This window comes from Parasteatoda tepidariorum, chromosome 5, assembly GCF_043381705.1.
Source record: "Parasteatoda tepidariorum isolate YZ-2023 chromosome 5, CAS_Ptep_4.0, whole genome shotgun sequence".
Lineage (NCBI taxonomy): Eukaryota > Metazoa > Arthropoda > Arachnida > Araneae > Theridiidae > Parasteatoda > Parasteatoda tepidariorum.
Window position 1 is genome coordinate 70,846,326 of NC_092208.1, and position 26,900 is coordinate 70,873,225.

At 32.6% G+C, this 26,900-nt stretch overlaps 1 protein-coding gene across 1 annotated transcript in view; it reads right to left on the reverse strand.

Moving 5' to 3' along the window:
- Positions 1 to 13,428: 13,428 nt before the first annotated feature.
- Positions 13,429 to 26,900, reverse strand: part of LOC107450713 (sn-1-specific diacylglycerol lipase ABHD11) — a gene marked incomplete in the record, with an annotated part of 66,909 nt that continues 53,437 nt past the window's right edge. Inside the window, 4 exon segments of the mRNA XM_043040697.2 lie at positions 13,429 to 13,620; positions 18,932 to 19,131; positions 20,825 to 21,016; positions 22,775 to 22,948. Of these exon segments, the coding sequence (XP_042896631.2) occupies positions 13,473 to 13,620; positions 18,932 to 19,131; positions 20,825 to 21,016; positions 22,775 to 22,948 (714 nt within the window).

The following is a 26,900-nucleotide window of genomic DNA, read 5'->3' on the forward strand; positions in this document are numbered from 1 at the left end:
GATTTTGTCTACCAGTTGAAACTTGGAAGTATTGGAACCTAAAAGAAAAAAATATGAATTAGCACGAAAATCATGATTACAATAATAATGGCATGTTTTAAAATGTTAAAATATAAGAAATTGTTTTTTTTCATGATTTAAACTAATTGGATGAAATTAATGGATGAATGTTTCAGATAAATGACCATTTCTATTCAATCCTCGTAGTTAAAAAGCATGACAGATACCAAAGCCACAAAATAAAATAAAATACACTGAATTCACAGCCGCAAAATAAAATACACTGAAGAAAGTACTACCATCAATAACCTTTGCAGAAATTCAATTATATAATTCCACTCTTATTATTAAATTTTAACGCTTTTAATTTTCCTATACATCTAGTATCATTATGGTACTTGTAAGTTTGATAATTAGACTTCTTTTCTTACAAATCTTTAATTTTAATAAACCTAGTCTATGTTTTTAAATTTTTTGTCAGACTTCATGAAACTAATAGCTTTTTCATAAATTTTTGACGCTGATTCTGAAAAGGACTTCCGTTATTGTCAATCACATAAGAGTTTCTTAAAAAAATAGTTATTTTAATACTTTTTTGAATCAATATAATCAAGAATCAACAATCGTTTAATAAATTAAAATTTTAAAGTTATGTACCAATTTTTGCCGAATAGAAAAAAACAGACGGCTAACAGATTACGAAAATAACCATAACTTCAGCATTATTAGTTTCACGTGAAAAAAAATTTCCCATTAAAAAAATCATTAAAAGTGAGTGGGAAAAAACGTTAATATTGTTAGTTTTCGAATCATGTTCTCTTTATTTTCCATTATATGCCCTATTTGTTTTAAAAATTTTCTCGGAGATCAAAAATCAATAAGAGTCCATTTCTGTAAAAAAGAGATGAATTGCCATTTTTTATTATAAGCAATTGTAAATTATGTATATTCTTTACAAACAACAAGAATCTTAGTTCTATTCTTTAATAAAACTAATAATATCTTTGAAGGAATAATATGAAAGATATTGACTTTTTAAAATATTGGAAACCGAAATTTAATTTTGTTTATGAGCTCACATTGTTCCAAGAAGTGGTTTATTGTATGCCAAATATTCATTTCAATAATGTTATTGATTTTGTTAGTAATAATTTTATCTGGTTTTAAAATTTCATTCGTTTTCCTACAACATTTTGTTCTCAAATTTTAGAGTTGTTAATATCAGCAGAAATTTTTTTCCCTCCCCTTCTTCTGAATAATAGAAATTATTGCTATGCTAAAACTGTAAGTTGATACATTAAAACTGTAAGTTGATATGTGTATATTTGATTCAAAATTATTAAATAATGTGAAAAGTATATATAAGAAGTTATTATAACATCGAAAAAGAAAATTTTCAGATAAAAATTAAAAAAACAGGTATGGAAATTTCCTCTAGTTGTGTTAAAAATATATTTTAAGGTGCATAAGAAGTAAATAGAAGTGTGGGATTTTCGACGAAAACTTTCTCACCATTTGAATCGATTTTCAGTAACATATAATATGGCATCATTAAGGAAAAGAATACAATAGATAAATTAAGAAAGTGAATAGGCTTTGTATGAAAAGAGTAATGTTTACATCAGTTTAAGAAAAAAAGAGAGAAGTTTATAGTTAGCTAGAAACAGCGTTGGGTTTAAAACAAGATGCATCACAGTTTTCAACATTTTAATCAACAGTATTCAATTGTTATTGCATTCAATTTTTCTTTTTTTTCGAAGCTGAAGCTCGATTTCTTAAAACAACTCTTAGAAAAATTCAAGAAATGAGACAATAAATTAAAAAGGTGAATTTTTATTACAAAAAAAATGCAACATTTCCCTCAAATTTATTAATAAATTCTATTTAAAAAATAACAGCTAACAATAGTGTGGCATTTAACGTTGGAGCATTTGTTGGAACTAGTTGTCGACGTTATTATTCCAATCAAATAATTCAACGACTGACAGAATAACAAGAAATAAATTAAATAAGTGAAACAAAAAGAATAATATTTTCTTCAAATTTACTCCTTCATAATTCTAATTAAAATTTGATTGCTAGTAATAGTGTGGGATTTAAAGCTGGAACTAATGTTGGAACTTCGATTAGACTTTCTATACTTAGAAGAATTCAACAGATGACAAAATTCCAATAAGTAAACTAAACAAGTGGATTTGTTTTATGCGGAAAAAAATAATATTTTGAACAAATGTAAAACGTCTATTTAAAATGTGATTATTTTCATGTTTTAGACGTTCTTATTAACAATGTACAATTAGGATTGAAGTCCTCTTTTGTATCGTAGTTCATTTTCAACTCTTTTACTAGAAATATTTGGGACTTAGAGAATATCAGAAAAGGAAATTCGAAAAACAAATCAATGTAAAATTGAAGTAGTAAAATTTCCTCACATGTTTAAGTAAATAAAGGTTATTTAGTGCAAAAATGTAAGCAACAGATTGAAATTTCAAGTTGGAGCTATCATAGGTTTTACGACCTTGCGTCAATAGAGTGCTGTAAATATAATTTTCTTTTTTCTTCTTCTTTTTTTCAGAGCTTGGGAATGATTATCAAACTATAACTTAGAAAACTGATTTTATAAGACATACGAGCAAGTATAATGAAATGCCCAACAATAATCAAACCAGAATCTTTCTATGAAAAACAATTTAATATTATTTGGATTTTACTTGATACAGTTGGAATTGGAACATTTAAGGAAAAAAGCAGAAGCCGATCGTGGGGAGTTTTGAAAAAGCTTAAAAAATACAGTTTTGCTTTATTTTTACATATTTTTATTATTTTCTACTCAGTGAAGATTAGTGTTAAAAAATTTAACTATACAATAGCTCTAGTCTCCACTCTGAATGTTTTACCAATTCTTCTGTGGTGGATAATGGCGCAACGAAGATCATCCCTCAGGAAACTATGGCATCAACTACTCGATTCGAACGTTTTACAGCAACACTTAGATAAAAATATAATTTATTCAATTCATACAATTATTTTTGTAACTGCTATTTATATTCTAGGGCAGGGATTTATTCGTTTACAAAATCAATATCAGAATTACCTTTTCGGAGATTTCCTAGAATGCTTGCAAGTGACACAGCAGTGTTTAGTGCAATGTTTAGTTAGCCTTATGTACTCAGTAATTTGCTTCAAAATTTTAGAAGTTCTGAAATCGTTTAAAATACAGATATTAGAACTTGAAAAACAGTTCTCATCGAGAGTTTTGGAGCATCTTGCAACAAGAATAATGACAGTTGGAAAGTGTATCAGTTCATTCCAACATCTGTTTTCACTACCGATACTTATCATCGTTACCTCAGACTTTGTTTGGTTTTCTTTCATTGTACTAGATTTTATAACCGAGAAATACTGGACATACGTACGAATAGTGACTGCTGTTCTTGATTTGACTTATCCGATTCTTTTTTCCTATCTGGTGATTGAATCTGCCGCAAAAATACCCATCGAAACTGAAAGAATTCAAATGATGATTCTAGATTTATTAGCTTCAAAATGTGATGACGATATTTCGAGCCCTTGCCAGAAATTAGTAGATTATTTGTTGAGAAGAAAAATCACTGTGCTGTCAGCTGGTGATATATTTCTCTTTAAGAAAGGTTTCTTGCTGCAAGTTATAGCAGCAGCAATTGCCCATTCTGTAATATCTTACCAAATAAATGATTACACGAAAACAATGGGAAAGGTGGGAGACTCATGGGATTCACAATGAGAGGAGAAACTGTTGTCCGAAATGATTCCCATATATTGGTTGATTATTTGTTGAGAAGAAAAGTCACTGTGCTGTCAGCTGGTGATATATTTCTCTTCAAGAAAGGTTTTCTGCTGCAAGTTATAGCAGCAGCAATAGCCCATTCTGTAATATATTACTAAATAAATGATTACACGAAAACAGTGGGAAAGGTGGGAGACACATGGGATTCACAATGAGAGGAGAAACTGTTCTCCGAAACGATTCCCATATATTGGTTGATTATTTGTTGAGAAGAAAAGTCACTGTGCTGTTAGCTGGTGATATATTTCTCTTCAAGAAAGATTTTTTGCTGCAAGTTATAGCAGCAGCGATTGCCCATTCTGTAATATATTTCTAAATAAATGATTACACGAAAACAGTGGGAAAGGTGGGAGACACATGGGATTCGCAATGAGAGGAGAAACTGTTGTCCGAACCGATTCTCATATAATATATTCATAGTTGTATAGTTTCTGATTTTGTGTTACTTCTGAAAACGAACGATATTCATAGTACCCGGAAAAAACAAGAGTTATGCGGTCATCAAATGCTTGAAGCAATTTTTATGTGCACTGGAGATTCTCGAGTTAGTAGGAATTAAAGAAGAAACGATTCTATAGAGAATCTGAAACTGGAAATCTTTAGTCCTTATACTCTCAGAAATTAAACTTTCGATTTTAATGATTCTGTAATTGAACAATATTTCGGTAATTTTGAGAATTATTTGGTTGCAAATCACGTGATTTCGGAACTCTCAAATAAATGATGAAAATGTTTCCTCAACTCGAACCCTCATCGCAGTGCATTGTGGGATTTTGCTAACTCGAATGACGAAACTAGGAGGAAAACCAGACGATGGAAAATAAAGTATGCCAACGAGCTTGAATAGTAGTCAAGGATATGGCCTCGTCTAATTTCAAATATAAGATATATTTTTTTTTATAAATCGTCGTTGAACAGCTGACCCAATTTTTGCGTTTACGACTACTAATGATCAACTACGTAGCATTGTAATTTTGAATCCAATCAGGAGGACAAGGGATCTCCTGGATCAAGTATTGGGTGAAATTTGCCTTCGTGGTGGACTTCTTGGTGAAACTATCGCACATTTGCGTTACAAGGAGAGGGAGACCACGAGAACCTCCCATGGGTAGCCTGACGGCAAGGGGACTCTAACTCATGATCAGTCTACCACTGAGGATATTTTAAGTCAGCACTGCTGTCGGTGCAAGCTGCATGCGGGATTCGTATAGTTCAGTCATTTGATGTTTTTGGTTCTTTAGGAACCAAAAGTGTCTTAATTTGTGGGAGTTAATCTCATAGACAAACCCTCAATTATGTGCTCATTGTTTAAATTTATGTTACGACCTAACTCTACTGATTCGGTAAAATATGAGTTTAGGTCTTTGGCTTGACCAGAAAGTTTTAAATTTTGAAAATCATGAAAACAAAAAGGAGATGAAAAATAACATTCCTGAAAACTTTCGACTACTTCGGAAAAGAATTACAAGTTATACATTTATTAATAAATAATTTCATAGTATTTCTATGAATTTTTGAAAATTTTTAAGTTTCTTCTCTTTATTAAATTTAGAATCTCTAGTTTGTGTTAGGAAATGTTTGAGCTAGGTTGTGAACTGAACTCCATTGTTGTGTTCGAACATTAATATTTCTTGTTTTTCCTCGGGTTTATCTTTATTAAAATTTAAATTTTGAAAACTAGTATTTAATTCGTCTTTCAAATCATTGCTATGAATTATTACATTATTTGAAGCTTTCATATTTAATTTATAATTTCTACCACTTCGTAAGGGAATTCAAGCATTAAAAATAAATTTCAATAATTAAATATTACATTTCGAAGAGAAGAAAAATTCAAATATTTAAATTACTTATTCTTCTTAGGCACAATATTAAAACAAAAATTTAAATTTTACTCGTACAATTGATCTATCATTAATACTAACATATAAAACAATAAAAAGATAATAATTCTTTTAAATATTTTTTATGCTAACTATAATAATGATTTCACAGAATCAAAATGAAAAGTTTTCTGAGAAAGAAGAGAAATTCAATAATGGTGATAAATTTTAAAAATATTTTCGAGCTGTAAAAATAAACAAATCTGCTAAACAATCTGAATAAACTCAATAGTTATTTTTGCTATTTAAACATCAATTACTTTCTAAATCATGAAATATTTTGAAAATTATTAGTAGAGCAAGAGTGCATATCAATCATTAATCATCAATATAAATGCCATTAAAAAATCAATGTTATTTGTCAGATAAATATAAACACAAAAATTGTTGCAAAAAATTAAAAACAATAAATCCTATTGAATAACATTTTCATCCCCCCAAATCATACATTTTCCTTAATAATTGTGATCTGTTTTTAATTCCGCATTCAGGGTGTGAAGCATCACATTCCCTTATAATTGTTTTCAATTATTTGATGAATTTAATAATTTGAGGTAGGCGGTAGGCACTATTTACGTCGCACTCGAGCTGCACAATGGGCTATTGGCGACTGTTTGGGAAACATCCCTGAGGATGATACGAAGACATGACATCGCAATTTTGATCCTCTGAAGGGAGGAGGGCTCCCTTGCTTTGGTAGCCCGATGGCCTGAGTGCGAAGTCGAGCACTTTAAGGAAGAACACTTTAACGAGGACCGATACCGTGCAACCTCGGTCCCTACGCAGACTGACCAAAGTAGTCACCCACCCGCTTACGGACAGCAGTCAGTGATGCTTGACTGACGTGTTCTAGGGGGAACCGTTTCTTTACGATCAGTTCACTGCGGGACCAAAAATGAAGGTGAGAAACAAGACAAGGAAAACCACAGTAGCCGAGGTTGGCAAATCAGGGTAAAATGCATTTCTATCCAGAAGTGGAGAGGAACTAATGTCGTTAACAAAGGAACCAGTATTCACATGAATTAATAAAAAGATGCAGATCCTAATAAGTGGATGGGTTCTATAGTAGTATTTTACCTCACACGAGAGTTGAACAATGATCTGGGAAATATTCCTGAGAATTATACGGTGACATGTTACCCCGATTTTTCTCCTTTGGGGAGGGGATGACTCCCCTACTTTGGTAGCCCGATGACCTGTGCGTGAAATCGAGCACTTAACAGGAGAACAGTTTAACGATACAGTAATAGATGGATAGCATTTAAGAAATAAATGAAGGATTGAAGTTTGTATTTGTCTGAAGTATCCATGAGTGATGATTGGAGAGGTAAAAGGACAAAGTTCTGCTCAAAGTATTGTTCAGTGGTGATTGCTCACAGGTCGGACGAGACTAATGACGCTGATCGTTTTAATAGCACCACATCGGCCTTTATTAGTTGATTACAGACCATACCTGAAAAGCGTGGCGAAAGTTGGATAGGATCTGGTTCTGACAAGAGAGAATATGATTTGAAAATCTGAATATATTTGTAAACACTGTCTCACGAAGATGCAGGAAGTGAGATTTGTTTTGCGATAGGAAATATGCAATCTCTCCTTATTGCCATTCGCGGTTGCGAAAGCAGTTAACTTACAGCACGTGACTATTACAACTCGAACGAGAATCAGATTGGTGAAATGTATCTAATCAAGCATTTTATAAAACGCACAAATGAAAAGCTCCTCTCTCGTCGGCCATTAGAGGTGTGTGAAGCGCGTGCAGAGAAAAGGGCTATTCACGCTGCATGCGATTGCCTTTGTGACGTAACTACCACTATAAGTATTAAATACCCATTCACTAGCATATAAGAAATGTTAACTTGCTTCTATCTAGAGGTACCTTTTGATAGATGAAGGTTGACATAGTCGATGGTCTTCAAAAACGAATTACTAAATATTTGCTTACAATGATTTAAATGACATTAGGAAAAAAGCAATAAATTCCAAATTTGCAATTAAAATTACATGTAACATTACTTAACCGAAGAAACTAAGATATTCACTTAGACAATGAGCAAAAATAAATGAATTGACATTCTCAATCGTAAAGTACACAATACTCGGGATGTAGAACAACGTAACATTTAGAACAATATTGTTATGTAAAGCCTTTTAAGGTTAAAAATAATTTGATTAAATAAACAATGATACAAAAGCACTTATCTGTTTTTTAGGTTCAGTCGTTATGTTATGTTCGAGGTCACCATTATAGAATAAATAGTTGATTATCCATATTAGATCGTCGAAAGATTTACTGAAACACCTCTTAGAACATTTCCTCGTCCTAAAGGACGCTTTTCCCATGTCCATATGGACATTGTTGGAACTTTACCTCCCTCTGGTAGGTTCAATTATATTTTGACAATGATTGACCAATTCCTGACCAAAAAGCTGAAAACATCGAATGTTTTTTTTATCGCATGGATAAGTGCATTTGGTTGACCTCCCATTGTGACAACTGATCGAGGAGCGCAGTTCGAATCGGAGTTGTTCAGTGCGTTTTCAGACTTATTAGGGACGACTAAAATACCGACTGCAGCATATCATCTTATTTCAAACGGAATCGTAGAATGACGGAATCGTCACATGAGAGTTGAACAATGGTCTGGGAAACATTTCTGACGATGATACGGGGACATGTTTCCCCGTTATTTTCCTTTGGGGAGGGGATGACTCCCCTACTTTGTGGTAGTCCGATGACCTGCGCGCGAAATCGATGGATAACATTTAAGAAATGAATGAAGGATTAAAGTTTGTGATTGTCTGAAATATCCGTGAGGGATGAATGGAAAGGTAAAAAGACTAAGTTCTGCTCAAAGCATTGTTCAGTGGTGATTGCTCACAGGTCAAACCGGACAAATGTGCAAAATTAGATCGTTTTAATAGCACCACATCCACATGGGCGGTTATTAGTTGAGGACAGACCATACCTGAAAAGCTTGGTGAAAGTTGAATAGGATCTGGTTCTGAAAAGAGAGAATATGAAATCCAAACAACTAGAGGAAAAGGCGACAATAATCAGTCGACGTCGTGAATGAAAATCTGAATATATTTGCTATTTGTAAACGCTGTCTCACGAAGGTGCAGGAAGTGAGATTTTATTTGCGATAGGGAATATGCAATCTCTCATTATTGCCATTCGCCGTTGTGAAAGCAGTTAACTCACTGCACGTGACTCTCACAACTCCAACGAGAATCTGATTGGTGAAATATGTCTTATCAAGCATTTCCTTCAAGCCGATGATCAAATCAACTTTGAAAATAAAATTACGCTCCGACATGATCACGACCCCGCTAACCATAGAGGTGGCACCCTCTTAGCTATTTCAAAACATATTACATTTCAAAGAATTTCTTTTCATAATCTCCCCTCTTCCCGAATTGAGATACTTGGTGTTAAAATCCAAGTTAATAACAGGACAATTACGGTAGTAAATATATATTCACCAGGCGGAATGTATTCCTCACAATGGTTGGAAAATTTCTTTTCCAGCATTAGAAAACCTTTCATCATCGTCGGAGATTTTAACGTGAGACACCGTGCCATCGGTTCTGTCTCGTCCTCCTAAACTGCTGATATCTTTCTTGACTGGATCCTATCAAATAATATAACTATCCTGAATACAAATACTCCCACCCATTTTGGCTGCTCAAATCATCAACAGTCATTACTAGATCTTACCCTAGTTTCCCCCGAACTTTTCCTGAAATCTTTAAATCTTCTTTCTCAGTCTTCCCAGACCCTTTTGATTGTGACCATTTTTCAATTATTATAACCAAAGTTAAATTTTCATTAAACAACACTTGTCCACTACGGCCGCACCTCCATGTGCAAAATGCACAAAATGCAATCGCTCAAGCTCTGTCAAACAATAATTTCAGCGCAAGGAACATAAGAGATACGTGCAATTCCGTTGTCAAAGATAATACCCGATTTTCAAAACGTTCCCCTCATTACACGACTCAGTGGTGGGATCAAAAAAGCGTGTTTCTGTAAGGTCAAAAGCGCAAATTTTTGCGGAAGGCTAAAATACAAGTCTCATCAACACTTTGGCTTAAATACAAACAATACTGCCCTCAACTCCGTAAATACATTAAAAGCAAAAAAAGAATTTATTGGGAAAAAACTTGTTCCAATTTAGGGTCCTCAAAGAACATTTTTAAGATCTTAAAAAGTATCTTAACGAGAAATTCCTCATGTCCCTCAGGAAACTTGATTTTAACCCACCAAGCGACAGTTATCACTTGCCCACTCGACCAAGCCAACCTTTTTGGTGAAAACCTCTTTCGTGCTCAAAGCCCCTGCCCATTCCCTTTCTCGTTTTGGGGCACAGGCAACAACTTTTTGTATACTTGGATACCCCTTTCTCGTCTACCGAACTGGAAGCAGCTAAACATCGTAAAAAGAATACGGCACCCGGGTCGGACCGCATTCCGGCTAACCTCATCAAATTTATTGACTCCCGTTATCCAAATAAGTTCCTTTACTTCTTCAATGTCGTTCAAGATACAGCCCACCCCCCAAGTTCATGGATCCTTGTATAGCACCTCTACTTTCGCTAAAGTCTACGAACGTATGCTGCTACAAAGGCTCCTTAATTTTTAGCCCTCAACAAAATATCTCCCCCCCCCACCCACACTTGCTTCCTCCCTTTTCATGACTGTAATACAACTCACCCAATACTTTACCATGACATACGAGAAGCACGCGAGCGGAGAAAATTTATCGTTTGCGTCGCTCTCGGTCTCGTATCCGCACACGCCAACGTATGGATCACTTCAGCGATCTGGTTAGCAATAAAAAAATTCACCACCGAGTATCTTGATTACGTTATTTTATCGGACATGAGTCCGCAATCACTGCCTTCATATCGGCTACCCATAAATCCCCTCACAGGATCCTCCTCTTACAAAAAAAGATCGTTTCAGCAAGTGCAAAAGTGAAATCAAATACGATCGCCTGTATACCAGCACACGTTGGCACCCTCCCCAATGAAACCGTGGATAAACTGGCCAAACATGCCACCAATGTTCCTCGAGCCATCCCCTTTATCTCACCTGAAGACTTGTCATACTCAGCAATTTTAGACTCAACGCAATATATGTAAAAATAGGGCTCGTGGCATTGTACGATCACTGTCAACATCCAGAATCTGCTATCCACCTCCTCTTTGAATGCAAAAGGTTTGAACATCAGAGACAAGCACTGCGCGCCTCAATTGGAGTTTTCCCACTTTTCCTTCATCGTCTTCTTAAGGTCTGGTTTCTTAGGACAAGCGCCTTATCTCAGCGTCAGCGGGACGTCAANTTAACTGAACGCTTCCAGTCCCCAGCTTTCAAATCCCTAATTAAATACAGTTACAAATCTGTAAGTTTTTGGTTTAAGCCTCTCTGATCGCCTGGGAAAAAGAGTTTTTTTTTTAATTAAGAATTTTCTTTTGATGAACGTGAGTCTCTCCAAAAGTGTTGGGACCACCAAATGTTGGATTTTAAATTAATCAATTCGACCTCTCCGAAAGTGTTTTGGAAAAATATTTATAATTTTGATCTCCAGGAAAACTACAAATTTCACATTGAATTTGTTTTAGTTTCTTCATGAACAGCTTACACTTTCACTTTTCCATCGTCATCATCAACAATTCAACTCATCCAAACTTCACCTTACTGCAAGGAGGAAAAAAGCGGATAGCATAGATCCTTTACTACATCATCAACTACAACAACAACAGTAAAACGCAGAAATAAAAAGCTCCTCTCTCGTCGGCCATTAGAGGTGTGTGAAGCGCGTGCAGCGAAAGGGCTATTCACGCTGCATGCGATTGCCTTTGTAGAGTAACTACCACTATAAATATTAAATACCAATTCCCTAGTACTATATGAGACATGTTAACTTGATTCTATCAAGAGGTATATAATGACTTTCGTTTTAAGCGATGCGTCAGAAATCTGATTTAAGCAGCCGGTATGCGGTATAAGGCAGCTTTCGCGGTTTAACGATTTAACATGCGAGGATCCTTGCCTACGCTAGCGCTGTCGAAGACGATTTTGATTTCGTCTAGCTATGAAGACGATGTCAGTTTCGTGATGTTGAATGACTAAGAGCGAATTGAATCAGAAATATAGAACGCTATGCATGGTTTCTTTATGCGCCATTTTTGTCTTTGGGATTTACATTTCATGAAGATCATTTTCAGTAAGACTTATGCTATTTAGCGATCGCTTCTTTATGCATCATTTCGTCACTTTTTTTTTTTTTGTCTGTCGGGATTTAGCGATTTTTGTCAATTACTTTTAGTTGACCTACCGCAATCGCTGTTATCTTAAATTTTCGTTCTGAACTCAATCTACTGATGAAAATAATATATGAATAAAAAAGGATTCTATAATGATTTTTTTAATTATTTGTTTTTCATTTTAAGCGATATAATTCAATCTCGGTATTTCGTATTTAACTAGTTATAAAAAGTTAGTTTTTTTTAAAATTTATTTAATGCACGTAAGTATAATAATTAGATTATTTTTAAGCCAATAAATTTTCAGTTGTTTATAATTATAGAAAAATTTAAAACAAAGCTTACATTTATTTAGCTTGCTTTTATTTTGGAAGAAATTTAAACAAATTTTGCGTTATTTTTTTAAAATAAAAAATTTGGCTATTAGTTAAAATAATATTTTTTTTTGATTAAATAAAAAGTTATGAAACGTTTTGGCGCTTTTAACAATAGTACTTAAAGTACTTTATTTATTTATTATTTTTTTTACTTTTTCTTAAAATTCCATCAATTGTTTCCAAGTTTGTTTCATAATTTGTTAGATAGTCAATATCATTTTTAAGTAAATAAATCTCCAGTCGATTTCATTTTCAAGAAAAGAAAATAACAATAAATAAATAAAGAAAATTTAATTTATTTTTACGTTTATTAAGTGTAGAATTTGACCATTAGTTAATGTAACTTTATTTTCAATAAATAAATAACAGAATGTCTAACCATATTTAAAAAGCACGTTTTTTTTTCAACAAATAATTTAAAAAATGTTTTACTAAAGTGAACATTTCTTAGGTTTGTTTTTTACTTTCGTTTTTCTACCTTTTAATTTTTAATGCATGCATGTAAAATATTTTGTTACAGTTTTACTACTATTTTTAAACCAATAAATCTTAAATCATTTTTAATTTTATAAAAAAATTTAAATAAAGCTTGGGTTTGTTTTCGCTATATCACATTTTTATTATTTTAATTGAAAAAATTAAGCAATGCTATTGATGTTATAGAATCATTTTTTTTTAGAATTAACATTTGCCTTTGTAATAAATTCATACCTTTTACGTATTTTTGATGGATTTAAAGATTTATTATCGATAAATTTTGAACATATGCTAAATCGCGATACATCGCTGGAAGGTGAGTAATGTGGTGTAACTACCACTATTTAAGTATTTAATACCCATTCACTAGTATATAAGACATTTTGACTTTATTCTATATAGAGGTACCTTTTGATAGTTGAAGGTTGGCATAGTCAATAATTATCTCCCCTCACCTTAGACGCTCATGGGATTGTTTAGAAACTACATGTGAGACTAATGCGTGAATCGCATTGATGTGCGATCGCATTGGAAAATCACAAGCAGTGTAAATGCTCCACAACATCGGGATAATAGACTCGCACTATATAATATAACACGCAAATATTACTTTATTTATTGTAACAATCATAATAAGTCATGAGATATTATATTTATTCAAAACTTGCACAACTGTATCAGCCGTTTCTTCTCTGAACTGTGCATGGAGATTGTGGTAACCTCCTTCGAATTCAATGAATTCAACATTTGGAAAATGTCCTCTAATGTGAGGCATGTGGCTCCTCCTAAAAACGTAGTAAAAATGAATTATTAATGAAGTAGAAACATTCGAAAACTGATGATCGTGTTGTTAATTAGTTTCAATAAGTCACATTTTCGGTATTTTTATGATCGGAGAAAATATTTTCTCCCTTTTAATCAGCTCATATGGCCGTTTAAATCAAAGCTTACTTGAAAAGTGTAGTACGATAAAAAGGTAAGACGAATTCTTATTTATTTCGATTATTTTTTTTATTTTCATAATTTGTTGATTAGTTATATTTTCGATACTTTTATGATTGTAGAAAAAGTTTTTTCATTTTTTACTCAGCGGATATGACGCTTCAATCAAAGCATACTTGAGATACTTGGCACAATAAAGGGTCTGTCAATTTTTTATTTAATTTTTTATTTTATTTTCCTGCAATTTTTGACGACAGAGAATATCGGTGCTTTGAATAGGGCTATAACCTGGCGCCAGAGCGTAAGAGTAGGGCAAATGAACCATTGATACAGGACTCAAAATTACCAGGACAAGCCGTGATGGCTTAGATAGATCGTTCGCCTCCCAAGGTGAACCAGGTTCGAATTCCAGAGATGACTGCGTGATACGAATTCCGCATCTGGTTCGCAAAGACTACAATGCTGATTTAAAATATCCTCAGTGGTAGACGTATTATGGACTAAAGTGTCCGTTTCACCAGGTTTCACTGTGGTTTTCGCGGTTTTTCTCTCCGTGCAACGCAAATGCGGGTTAGGCCCATCAAAGAGTCCTTCGCGAAGGCGAATTTCGCCTAATACTTGATCTACGATTTTACTTGTCTACTACACTCATGTCCATAAATTAAGGATAATGAAGTTCAGGCACAGAAAGAGACAGAAGCCAAACAAATTTGACTTATTTGTAAAGTCTATGTATTAAACAAAAGGTAAAGAGCAAAAAAGATGCTATATGTTTGACATAATTAATAAAAATTGCGATTTTTACTCCCTGGAGCAAATTTCAAAAAAGAACCTATTTAAAAAACAGTATAACATGGTTAGTATGATGGTTAATACGGAGTATGTCTCCCGGACGATGCAATACAGGCCGTACAACGCCTATTCATGCTGAGTATCAAATTATCAATCTGATCTTGGGGAATATTACACCACTCATCAAGCAATGCCCTCCGAAAGTCCGGTAGACAGGTGGGAGNAATTCTGCGTCCAGCATATCCCACACATGCTCTATTGGATTCAAGTCCGGTGAGTATGCTGGCAAATCAATACGGGTCATATCCTCCGATTGAAGGCATTCGTCTACAATGTTTGCACGGTGAGGACGGGCGTTGTCGTCCATAAACAGAAATTCAGCACCCATGGCGCCCCGAAACAAGCGTACATGTTGTTCCAGAATGACATCCCTATAGATGTGGCCTGTCATCGTTACACTCTGAACATGCAGGTCAGTTCTGGAACCAAGAATAATTCCTCCCCAAACGAGCCATCCTACACCACCGTAACGGTGTCGTTCAATGGTGTTGTCTTGGTGGTAACGAGTACCTGGCGCTCTCCATATGAAAGTCCGGTGAGAATCAGACTACAAACTAAATCTGGACTCGTCGGAAAACATCACACAAGACCACTGTTGCGGTGTCCACAATGCATGCTCTTTACTCCAGGCTAATCGCAGGTGGCAGTGAGTTGCGGTAAGTGGAACACATCTGACAGGCCTACGAGCATATAGACCAATGTGCCCTAAGCGTCTGTACACGGTCTGCCTTGAAACTGTCGTACTGGTAGCTGAAGAGAGCTGACGAGACAGGTCTGATGCTGTGCTCCGTCTGTTTCTTTTGGCAGTAACTGCCAACTTCATTCGGCGTTGTAACTCGGGGGCGACCTGTGCTGTAACGTCTACTCACATTACCATCATCTTGGAATTGTTGCCAAAGCCTGGAGATGACACTCTGGGTGATTCCAAGTTCCTCGGATATTTCCAGCCGGGTACGTCCACATTCCAGTCGTACGATGATTCTGCCGCATAAAAAATCATCCAAATGCTTCCTTTGTGCCATAACTATGCGGTTATTGCACTGAAAGGCTTTTAAAGCTCTTGTGAACAATTTTACTTATTTGCCCCCATTCCTTATATACCCCTCTCTTACACTCTCGTCATTGTGACGTACTACCAGCGTCATCTAGTGGTTTCCTGTAATTTGCATATTCTTCTTCAGGATGTGTGTGATAATTCTACAGGTGAAATTTTAATTTCGGAGTTTGATTTCCGTGTGATTCTGAATTATCCTTAATTTATGGACATGAGTGTAAAATTGGGTTCAAAATTGCAAGGCTACGGAGTTGAGCATTGATAGTCGTAAACTCAAAATTGGGTCATCTGTACAATGATTGTTATAAAAAAATAAAATAAAATAAAATTTTTAGAGCGGCAATTTTTTTACAATTGCAATAATTTTTTTATATTTTAATTTATTTATTTATTGAGGTGGAAGGTAATATGAGAGCAAATGCAGCGGAAAATTATTTATTTATTTTGCTTTACATCAAGTGATGCACGCATTTTTCTTTTGAATGTATTGGCTAAATTATATCTGGCATACATAAATTAAAAAATTTTTTTCACATATTGATAGTAGGTAGGTAGGTATTTTATTTACGTCGCACTGGAGTTGCACAATCGGCTATTGGCGAAAGTCTGGGGAAACATCTCTGATTCCAAGACATGCCGTCGCAATTTTGATCCTCTACAGAGTTGATGACTACCTTGCTTTCTTAGCCTGACGACCTGCTCGCCAAGTCACGAATTTTATGACAGAACACTTTAACGAGGACCGATACTGCGCAACCTTGGTTCCTACGCTTGCTGACTAAAGTGGTCACTCATCCGCTTACTGACCACAGCTAGTGATGCTTGACTTCGGTTCTCTACTGGGAATCACGTCTTTACGATCAGTCCACTGTGGGACTCACATATTGAAGGATTTCTTTGATCTATAATAAATATGAAGTTGCCTTAAGGGACCTCTTTACTCCCGAATGAGCTTAACTAAAGGAGAGTAGACGAATAGGAAAAATTCAATTGTATAGTTAGTCAGCTTAATTTAATAAGTTAAAATGAACTAACGTCCAATACTTACTCTAGTTTTCGAAAAAAATAAAATACAAAGTTGTTATCCAATTAAAATGAGATAAATATTGTTACTTTCGAAATGCAATATATTTCTTTTCTGACAAAAGAATCAATCCGTAAACAGCTTTTTTAAATGTTTGTTTGTTACTATACATTTGACGGGATTGAGATTATTGATAAATACCTTTGCTTTTGAGTAGTGAGTAAAAAGATTTTTCAATATCATTTAACTAGGATTTTATCAACTCAAAAAGTAATAATAGTAGATCTTCGAAAGCCCCAACTCGTACAAAAGTACAGTATTAAATTATTTGTTCAAACTTGCTAAGTGAATCATTTTATTGCTTTACGTTTCTGAGAAAAGTGTTTTCACAGCAGTTCATAAAATTATCAAGCGTTATTTTTCTTAATCTAATAAAATGTCGCCTTTTTCTTTCTTTTTTAATTTTTTAAATAAAAGTTATTTTAAACAGCTATTGAATGGTACTCTATGATTAAATGTTTGTTCACCCTTTGACGCAGATGAGAAACCAGAGCTCATTTTGTATATATTTGGCTGACTCTCTAATTACAAGTAAAAACATCTATATATATATTTCTCTTACACGGCGACAAAAAAAAGCCTCATTACAACTCCCCGAATGGCAACGAAAATCTACCAATGATTGCAGCTAAAAATGTCACATGCCAAATCTAGCTGAGGTGGCTCAGCATATAGCGCTTTTAAAAACGGAAACTGAAATAAACAGAGAGCATCAGCAGCGGCAATCTCATACTATTAAGCTAGGCAGAAGTGAGTAGTCTTTGGCGATAGATCTCTATTTTAGTATTTTGTCGAAAGCGCTTTTTTTCTCAAATTTATATATTACGAATTTATTTGACGATTTTTGTTTTATATCACGAATTATACTATAGCACATTTCTAATAGGTTTAACGAATTACATGTCATTTATTTGAATTCAAATTTACTTTAATGACTTAATATTTACTACGAAGATGTAATTTTTTTTTAAAATAAAAACTGTTATATGGATTTGAATGATTGTTTTGAATTCTTAGAATTTTGTGCATTTGCAATGGACCTAAGTTAGTAGCGAGTGAAGCAAACCATATAAGATTGTGTAGCCCACTAGTATTTTAATATTTCTTTTAATTTTAAAAGCAATCGAATAATTACTAAAAAATTCCGTTAGAATATCGGAATCATATCTGTACTAAAATACAAAATTCAAAAAAAAAGTAGCTTAAAAAAATAATATTCATTCATATTCAAAAATGTATCAATAATTGATTTTGTAAATTAAGTAAATTTCAATATTGAATATATGTTTCTTTTTAATCTAAATTACTGCAAATTTGAAAAATATAGTTTAGAATTGAGTCGTATTTGGAAGTTTAAGGCAGAAAGAGGCACCGATGTTTCATGCAGTATTTCACAAATGTAAATTATTATAATACTGATATAATATTTTTCAATTATTTTGTCCTAAAATAATATAAAATAATAAAAAGAGTTTGAAAATATGTTTGATAGAAATTCTGCGTCCAAGGGTTAAGAGAAAAATAATCGTAGAAACGAAAATGTTATCTAAATTCCAAGAAGGCGACGACTTATAAGCTTTAAGGTCCGGATGAGATACAGCAGTAACAAGCTTCCGGAAGTAGTTCAGAAAATTTCCGGTGTATTCCTCCGCTTATGTTATGCATTCGCAGTGATGTGTGAACAGGCTCAATGTTCCAGTAGGTTTATTATTGTAATTTGTTTAAAATTTACCCGTTATTTTAACATTTTTATAAGAGTTTTCTTTAATATAAATTCTAACAGGTCGTCTAACAGCCTAAAACAAATTTAAGAAAATTAATGTTACAGCATAAATAAAGTGTAAGTTTTGCAATGGCTATATTAATGTAAAATATTGCGGTTTGTTATTTTTTTTTATAGCATCACATCATGGCTGCGGAGTCTACCGAATTTATTTGTTGTTTCTTTTTCGGTGAAATTCTAGCTAAAAGCGTTATATTGCAAACACTACAAGTATAATAATATTCGATGGCAAGCTGTTTCAAACTTAGGCGTAAAAATCAATTTAAAATGGTAAACCGGAAGTCTTACGACGAATTTTTACCCGTAGCGCCATCTGTGGTTCGCTTTACATGATCAACCATCCATAAAAAGTTAAATAAAGGTAGTTAACAATGTACTTACAAATTCATGGGAGATTTAGTTCCAATAAAAAATACTGCAGGTCCATCGTATAAGCCAACAGGGTCCAGAAGCACACTTGCAGGATCACTATAGATTCGATAGAGTGACTTCTCATTAAAATTAGCCGTGTATCGCCCATCAGCATCTCTTTTGAATGGAGAATGTAGCTTGTATAATATATCTTTAGGAGTACACTCTTCCTTTAATTGAACAAAGACATAAAAAAAGTATATTAATTTGCATATTACATATTACTAATTTAATTTAACCATTTTGGTATAAAACAAGTTATAATTTCTTTGAATAAGGTTACCACGGATCTTACAAATTTTGAAAACTAGAGACGAAGATAAAGCTGGCGTATTGTGGATTACACATGACTTTTTATAGGAAATATTTTTTTCCTATTCCCATCTGTGTCGGCATTCGTCAATTTAGGCGTATATAAAAGCGGAATCGTTAGTTACTCTTTCAGGGGCGCCATATTAGGTAGGCCACATTGCTCCCACAGTAAGGACAGATAATATAGAGAATGAAAGAACATTCATACCTTGTCCTAGATTTGAAGCCAGAATCTTTCCGATGTTCTCTGACCCAGTTCCCTGGTACAGCTCCCTGACCTCTATAGAAAATATATATGTATGAGAATTGGATACCTACAAGTGACGTCATCGTAGGTAAATAATGGATTGTCGATTCAGAAGCCATTCAGAATCGACACACGCGTGACGTCTTTAACAGATGTCCAATTAAATCACATGGCTAGGCATGATCACTTCACTTTTTCTTGATTTGTTAGCACTCATTCTGAGTTGTCAGATCTCAAAGTGTTAAAATCGTTTCTTGTAAAAGAATTCTTTACTACTATTATAAATTTAAACCTAATTTAACCAGCAACAATAAATTTAGCCCCTTAAAACAGTGTGTTTACTACAAAATACTGATTAAATGTAAAAAACATGCTTTTAAATTCATGCAGTGCTTCGTAAAAGTCAATTGTACTCAGGGTGCTTCTACTGTAAATTAAAGGTCAGTCCAAAAATGATGCCACAAAATTTGAATCACAGCTGTCTAAAATATTAGTGATGGAATTTCACGTTTAGCGTTAATAAAGTCGATCTTGTTAAAACGTACCCTAGAAAGATTTCAAGGGCCATTCTAACTGCATGCAAAAACCTCCCGCATGCGCATTCGGTGAGGCAAAGGAGAGCCTAATTGGCGAGCTTACCGCCGAGAAATATGTTTCACCAATAAAGTTCTCATTTGCATCTTCAAATTTGCATCCGCGAATGTTTCGCATGCAGTGAGATGGCGATCTATTGGCGATCGAAAAGGGCTATAGGTTGCGCAGAGCAAATCTCTCTATCTATGGCAATACTTCTCATGCTTTTACCATTAGCGTGAGGAGAAGGAAGCAAACTAGTTTCTGTCCTTATTTTCAAATAGATTAAAAACGTTTAAGTTGGGAAACTATATGGAACTGAAAACTAGATCGAACATAGTTTATAAAAAAAGCGTCGTGACATTTTGAAAAAAATTTCTTTCCAATTAAATACGGAAAAATTAAGAAAGGGAAAAATATCGTAGTACAATTCCTAAACAACTGAGAAAAAGAGGAGTGGGAAGGGAGGAGAGTCCAGACATGGAACCGGTCTTCTCCTCAGATGGCGTGTTCGATCATTGCGATCGTGAATTACACCTTCTTATCTCGTCTCCTTCCTACGGCTTTTAAGGAGACCATCACTGCGCAGACTCTAACCTGGGCACTAATGTTTACACGCTTTCGCAATGGGTATTGGGTGGAAAGAAAAGTAAACTCTTTCGATTGCATAATTCACAATAGTTCCTAAATGAATGATGTAATGGGGAGATAATCTAGTTTTAGCTACTTACATTTTCTTCGGATAATTCTGCGAACATGTCATCAATAATTTTCCTCTTCGCCTCCTCTTCAGCCATATAGCTCGGAATCTTTAAAAATGAATTTGATATTTCTCGTAAGTAATCTCTGCAATGGATTACAAGTTCGTGAGAAGCTGATTTTACATACGTGTCTTCGGATATTATCATTGCTACTCTCTCTGGCTGAAAAAAAACGCTATAAAGATTTATAACTTCAATCATTTTAAAATTGAGAACACTCATACAATACAAAGTAGATTACTAGCGAAACTGAATGAGGCGATAAAAAAAAATTCTGCCGATAATCCGCAAACTGATCGACACATTTCATGAAATTTCGGGGAGACTGAAGCACAATCGGTGTTTTGAAAATGGCGCATCTTCAAATTTGCAGCGAATGAAGTCCGATGCACAAAATAAACTGCGAACGCTGGATAACCCAATTAACTGGAAAGTCGTGATTTAGTTTCAAGTATTTTATACATAGTCCTTATAATTTTGCTCGTGCGTCTCTGTTGACAGTGCTGGAAGTGAAATTATCAAAATTTATAGTTTAAAACCATTTGGAAGCTGAGAACACTCAAACACTAAACTGGCGATTATTTGCAAAACTGTAAGCGGCAATAACAAAATACGAAAAAATCCTTACATATGATTTGCAAACTGATCGACAAACATAAATGAAAATTCGAAGGGACTGAAGCAAAATAAGTATTTTGAAAACGGCGCTTCCTTAGTGGGGCAGAGAATGATACAGAGATACCAAATGAATTACCAACGCTATGTGACCTAAATATAAAATGAAAGAAATGAAACAAATGAAAAAAATCATGAAAATCATATAATGCGTCAATAGTCGCTACAATTTTTGAAAGATTTAAGTATAATAGTATAATGCTGAAAAAAAACTTTTAAAAGGTAACAGAACATTCCATTCAATTGTGTTATGCTGAATATCAGATGAAAAATCAGATGAAAAGAAACAGGAAAGCTTTAGCAGACTCTACATTTTTTGGAGACTCTCACGTATAAAATTAAATAAAAGATACCGGTATCATAAACCTCAAAGATTGTGCATAAACTTTTTAAATATTTTATTAGATTGCGAAAATTAATTTCAATTATAGCTCATTCTAGTCCAAATTACAGCCTAAACAAACTGATTGAAATTGTTATTTGATCTTGGGGCAAGAGGCAGGTCTGCATGAGCACGTCACATATTGGCAATTTAATTTAAACGTAAGGAACGAAACAATTACTTTTTATTATTAAATCAAAATTTATTACACACGAACATTAAGTTAATTTCAGTTAGTTTTGTTTAATTGCTCACCACGTCATTCTTTATTTTATTGATTCGTTTTTCATATTACTATATGGTTCTGTTTTATATCATTATTTCTATTAAATGAGTAATGCTAATGCGAACGAAAAAATATTCCAATATATAATACTTGTTAGTTAAAAATGAAACTTAAATTAAAGCTACCAATATCCAAAAAATAACAAGGCGTCTAACTTGAGGAAGGTGATTTTGTTGCCAAAAATGTCGCCAAAATAGTCACCAAGTTAGTGAAGGTCTAACTGTCAAGCAGAGCCCACACCTCTTAGTAAAGATAAGGCCTAACCACGGATCAATTTAATAGTCCGACGTAACGAACATTAACTGAGCAGTGTAATAAATAAGAAAGATGTCATTACGTTTGGACTACTAAAAGATCGAATTTCTTGTTTGAGGTAACCCGTCCAGAGGTCTTCTTCCCTCTTGGAAATAAAATACTTAAAAATCCGAAAAGTGGAATTTTGAAAATAGTACTGGGTGAAGAAAAAATACGGTGAATTCATTATTTTCAGACAAAAATATTCAAGAAATAAGCATTTTAATCTGAAGGACATTTCTTATGTTGTACAATGTTACAGTAGATCAGATTAATCTTTTACCTTCCGAAGTGCTGCGTTAACTGCAGTATATCCACCCATACTATGTCCAAATAATACAGCTTTATTAGCTTTTATAATATTCATAAAATGAAACAGATCATCGACGTTTAAGGAGGAGCTAAAATCATCAGTATATTCACTGTCACCATAGTTTCTGGCATCATATGCATAGACCTAAAAAAATTTGTACAATACTATAAATAAAGATATTAAAAAATATTTCAGTAATTTCGATACTCGGATCACACAGAATAGTTTAATTTCATATAAATACATTTTAAATGAAATGTTTTTATTACGACTGTTCGTAAATCTCTGAGGCGTGATAAATGTATCTGGAATAGATAGACAAGGAAATTTCGATACGCCATAGTTAAAGTAAGCATGGGAGTTTGATCAAGTCTTTGTCTTTCATATTTAAAAATTTATTTTTCTATAGTTTACGGCATGGTATATGAAGCAGAATCACACGCTTGTGTCAATCAGACTTTTCTTCAAAAAGTCCGATTTTTTCAAGTTCTTCCCCCTTTTGTCTTTTCATATATATGTTGCCGGCAGCGAATTGCCGAACCATACCATAGATTATAAGCTTGGCGATTGCAGGTGGAATTGGCGATGGATTACGTGTAAATGTTGTGGGAAAACAAAATTACATTAACCTAAACAGTGTAATTCGATATTCTTTTTCTCCTCCTCGACTAACCATGATGAATAAAAATAACTCATTAATTCTTTTTAGTAGAGAATTAAAAAGGAAAATAACATCTTTATTGTTAGGATCACTTTACAAATACACTGTATTTATATTTTATTAAACGCAATAATTTATATCTTATAAAACGTTCTAGTTTTTTGATATAATAGATTAAATTTTTTAATTTTTTTTACAAGAATTGTGCCTGCGAAGAAATAAGAATAATTTATTAATGAGCCAATCACAAAAAATAACGTAACATTTTGATACCATGTTTTATTGGGACGCTATTTTGAAGAATTAATTCTATTTAACTTTTATTGTAAGAAAACATAGCCTGTTTTATTTTAGCGATATTCTCTAATAAATCAATATTCTCTATAAAAGAATAATGTAAACTTTTTTAGAAATTAACAAAGACAAACTATTTACTAGAAAAAAAAATTGAGTATTCAAAAATGTAATCACGCTTTAAAGTAATAGTTTCTTGCAAATGAAATAATCTATATTTTTAAAATAAAGTTTGAAAGCGTTTGTTTCATTACTAGAAGCATTTATTGTAAAATAAAATAAAAAATAGTGCGTGGAGTCCCTCCGAGTGGAAGAAATGAAACTTCGTAATGTGGAAATGAAAATAGGAAGGGGTAGAAATAGATTTTTAGTGAAATCATATTGTTTCTTTAAGACAAACTTTATTAACGTTGCTTACAATTCACAATTGATCGCATCTTTTAATTATCATTTTCTACGCGCATGCGTTCGAGTGCAACTCATTCACTCTCGCTCTGTCTCTTTCTATTCCCCCTCCCCAGAGGAGCATTGAATATTTAACGCAACAGTGCTTTCATACCCCCTCCATGGTAGCGTTAAACGTTTAACGCAACCTTGTTGGAAGTCGCATTAGAAGTTTCACTTATAAAATAAAAACCGGCAAAAATAAAAAAAAACATAGAAAAATAAGTATCTAAAGCAGAGTATCTATGTGCATCAAAGTATTTTTTAAATTGTATTTAATAAAAAAAAAATATGCTTATTAACTTTTTAAATACAATACTTTGTTTCATTTAAAAAAATTTTCGCTTAGTTAAAAAATATTAATAATAAAATATATTTTTCAAAAAAATTATAATAAGAAATCAGCTTATTTTTAAATGTTCTAAATTTCAGTAAGGTACTTTTTTTGTATAATTTTATTAAATTAATTTTCTGCAATGAGATTAATTTAATTAAATTATACAAAAAAAGTACCTGTAAGTAAAGTAAGTACTACTATTTTTTGCAATGAGATGAGATCTTAAATTTCGTGAAAAATTGATTCAATTCCTTAATATATATATAAAAGTCCGTAAATACTTAATTCATTATGGAGGTCATAGATATAGCTTCATACTCATTCAATATAAGAATAATAAATGCAATTAATGGAAAATGCACAATTTTAAAAATATATTTAATTTAAATATATTGCGTACAGGTTATTCTGCAACGATCATACGTAACATAAATTTATAGATTCCTAAATACTGTTATATGAGTTTGGTAATTAAAAATATAATTAAAAAATAACATAATTTAAAAATAACGTAATTAAAAAAATAACATAATTAAAAAAATTGTCAACCTTCAATTAAAAACTTCCTGTTGTCAAATATTAATAATAATTATAATTTTTAACAATTTGTTTAGACACAAATTTTTAATTCTCGAACTTAATGCTATCCTTCATATGAAAACATCAGAAAATTTATAAAAGAAAAACTATATTTTAGAATTGAACCATTGGTGACAACAGAGGTCAGATGTATGTGCTGAGTTTAAATAAATTATATGTTATAAAACTCACATTTAAGACTTAGCTCAATTTATTATCAGGTCATAAGAGTGTTTTTTAACAAATAAATGTAGTGATTGTTTGATTTATAATTGTGAGTCCTAGGTGTTTAATGTTAAGTTATACATTTGTTTTGAAATGATTTTTGAAGTATGCAAAAGCCAGGGCGGCATTCATTTCAACTTAAAAATCATCAACTTAACTTTCAATAATTATAGATAAATAAAAAACAAAAGTTAGATAAAAACTTTAAATGAAATACTTTTAGAAAAATTCTTTCTAAATAATATTTAAATAAAACACAAATACTTCGCCTGAGTGTTTTTGTAAGGAATTGTAAACTTTTTAATTTCACAAGTTAGGTGAAAAATAAATATCTTAAAATAGTGGTAGGGAATTAAGGAAATTCTAAATCTAAAGTTTGAGTCCTAGAACGTAAACATCTGATCATTAGATCAAAAGTTAGTTTTAGATTTTTTGTTTACTGCTCACTGTACACTAAAACGTGATTTTTTTTCTTTTGAAATCTTGATTTTTATGCCATTACTTCAACCTCCTTCGAGTTATACTTACTTTATAAATTTAATCTTAACTTTATTTTTCTCCTCACTTTTAAACTGTAAAAGACTTTCTCCATTTGTAAATTATTAAAAAAGTGATTAATCCGATTGCATAAACAGTTAATTCATTAAAATTGGACATTCTCAATTAATTCCTTTTAATAGTCATTTATATTGTTAATAATAATTATTTACAGAAAATTATAAAAAGGGAAAGTTTGATTAGAAATTTAAAAGTTTTTGCTGCAATAATTAGGGAATTTCTACTGACAAAATTCAAGTAATTTTTTTTCGGGGCAAAATGCATTTTTATTTAAAAGGGAACAATACTGACTTAATATGTATACGATAAAAGACTCTCTAATAGCTAACACCGATGACAGTAAAAAATTTAGTTTTTTTTCTTTCTTTTCCACAAAAAGTTTAAAATTTAAATTGTTGCTCTTTCATTATAAAGCAATCGTATAATGTATGACTTAATGACGAAGTTACTTATCTACCGTTTTACAATTATAAAATGAAATAATTATTGAATTCTACTTGCATTTTAAAATGTAATACTCAATTGTTCAATGAATTTTACGATTATTATTATGAAACTGTGTATAATGAACATTTCAACTAAAATAATTAGTGCAAAATAGCTGCTAAAAATTCCCTTAAACATTTATAAATATTATACATTTATAAATTTCAGCTTTTCGCATTATTGTTAAATAATCTCTACGTCGAAAAATATTTAAAAAATTCCATAATAACTGAAAATTAAATAAAATTTTTAAAAAATTGTAAATGGTTATCGAGCAGAACCATTAAGTTTAATTAATGAATATAGAATAGGAAACAAAGTCTCTGCTAACCAATAAAAAGATTTTTTTAATCTTTTAAGTAAACAAACTTTATTGTAATAATTATTTCATTAATAAAGATTAAAGGTTATTGTGAAATTATTAATTTTAATTAGTGGATGAGTTGGTAAAGAAGTTCACTACTCGAAATACATTTAATGAAAGTTATGAAAATATAGAAGGGGCTATGGAG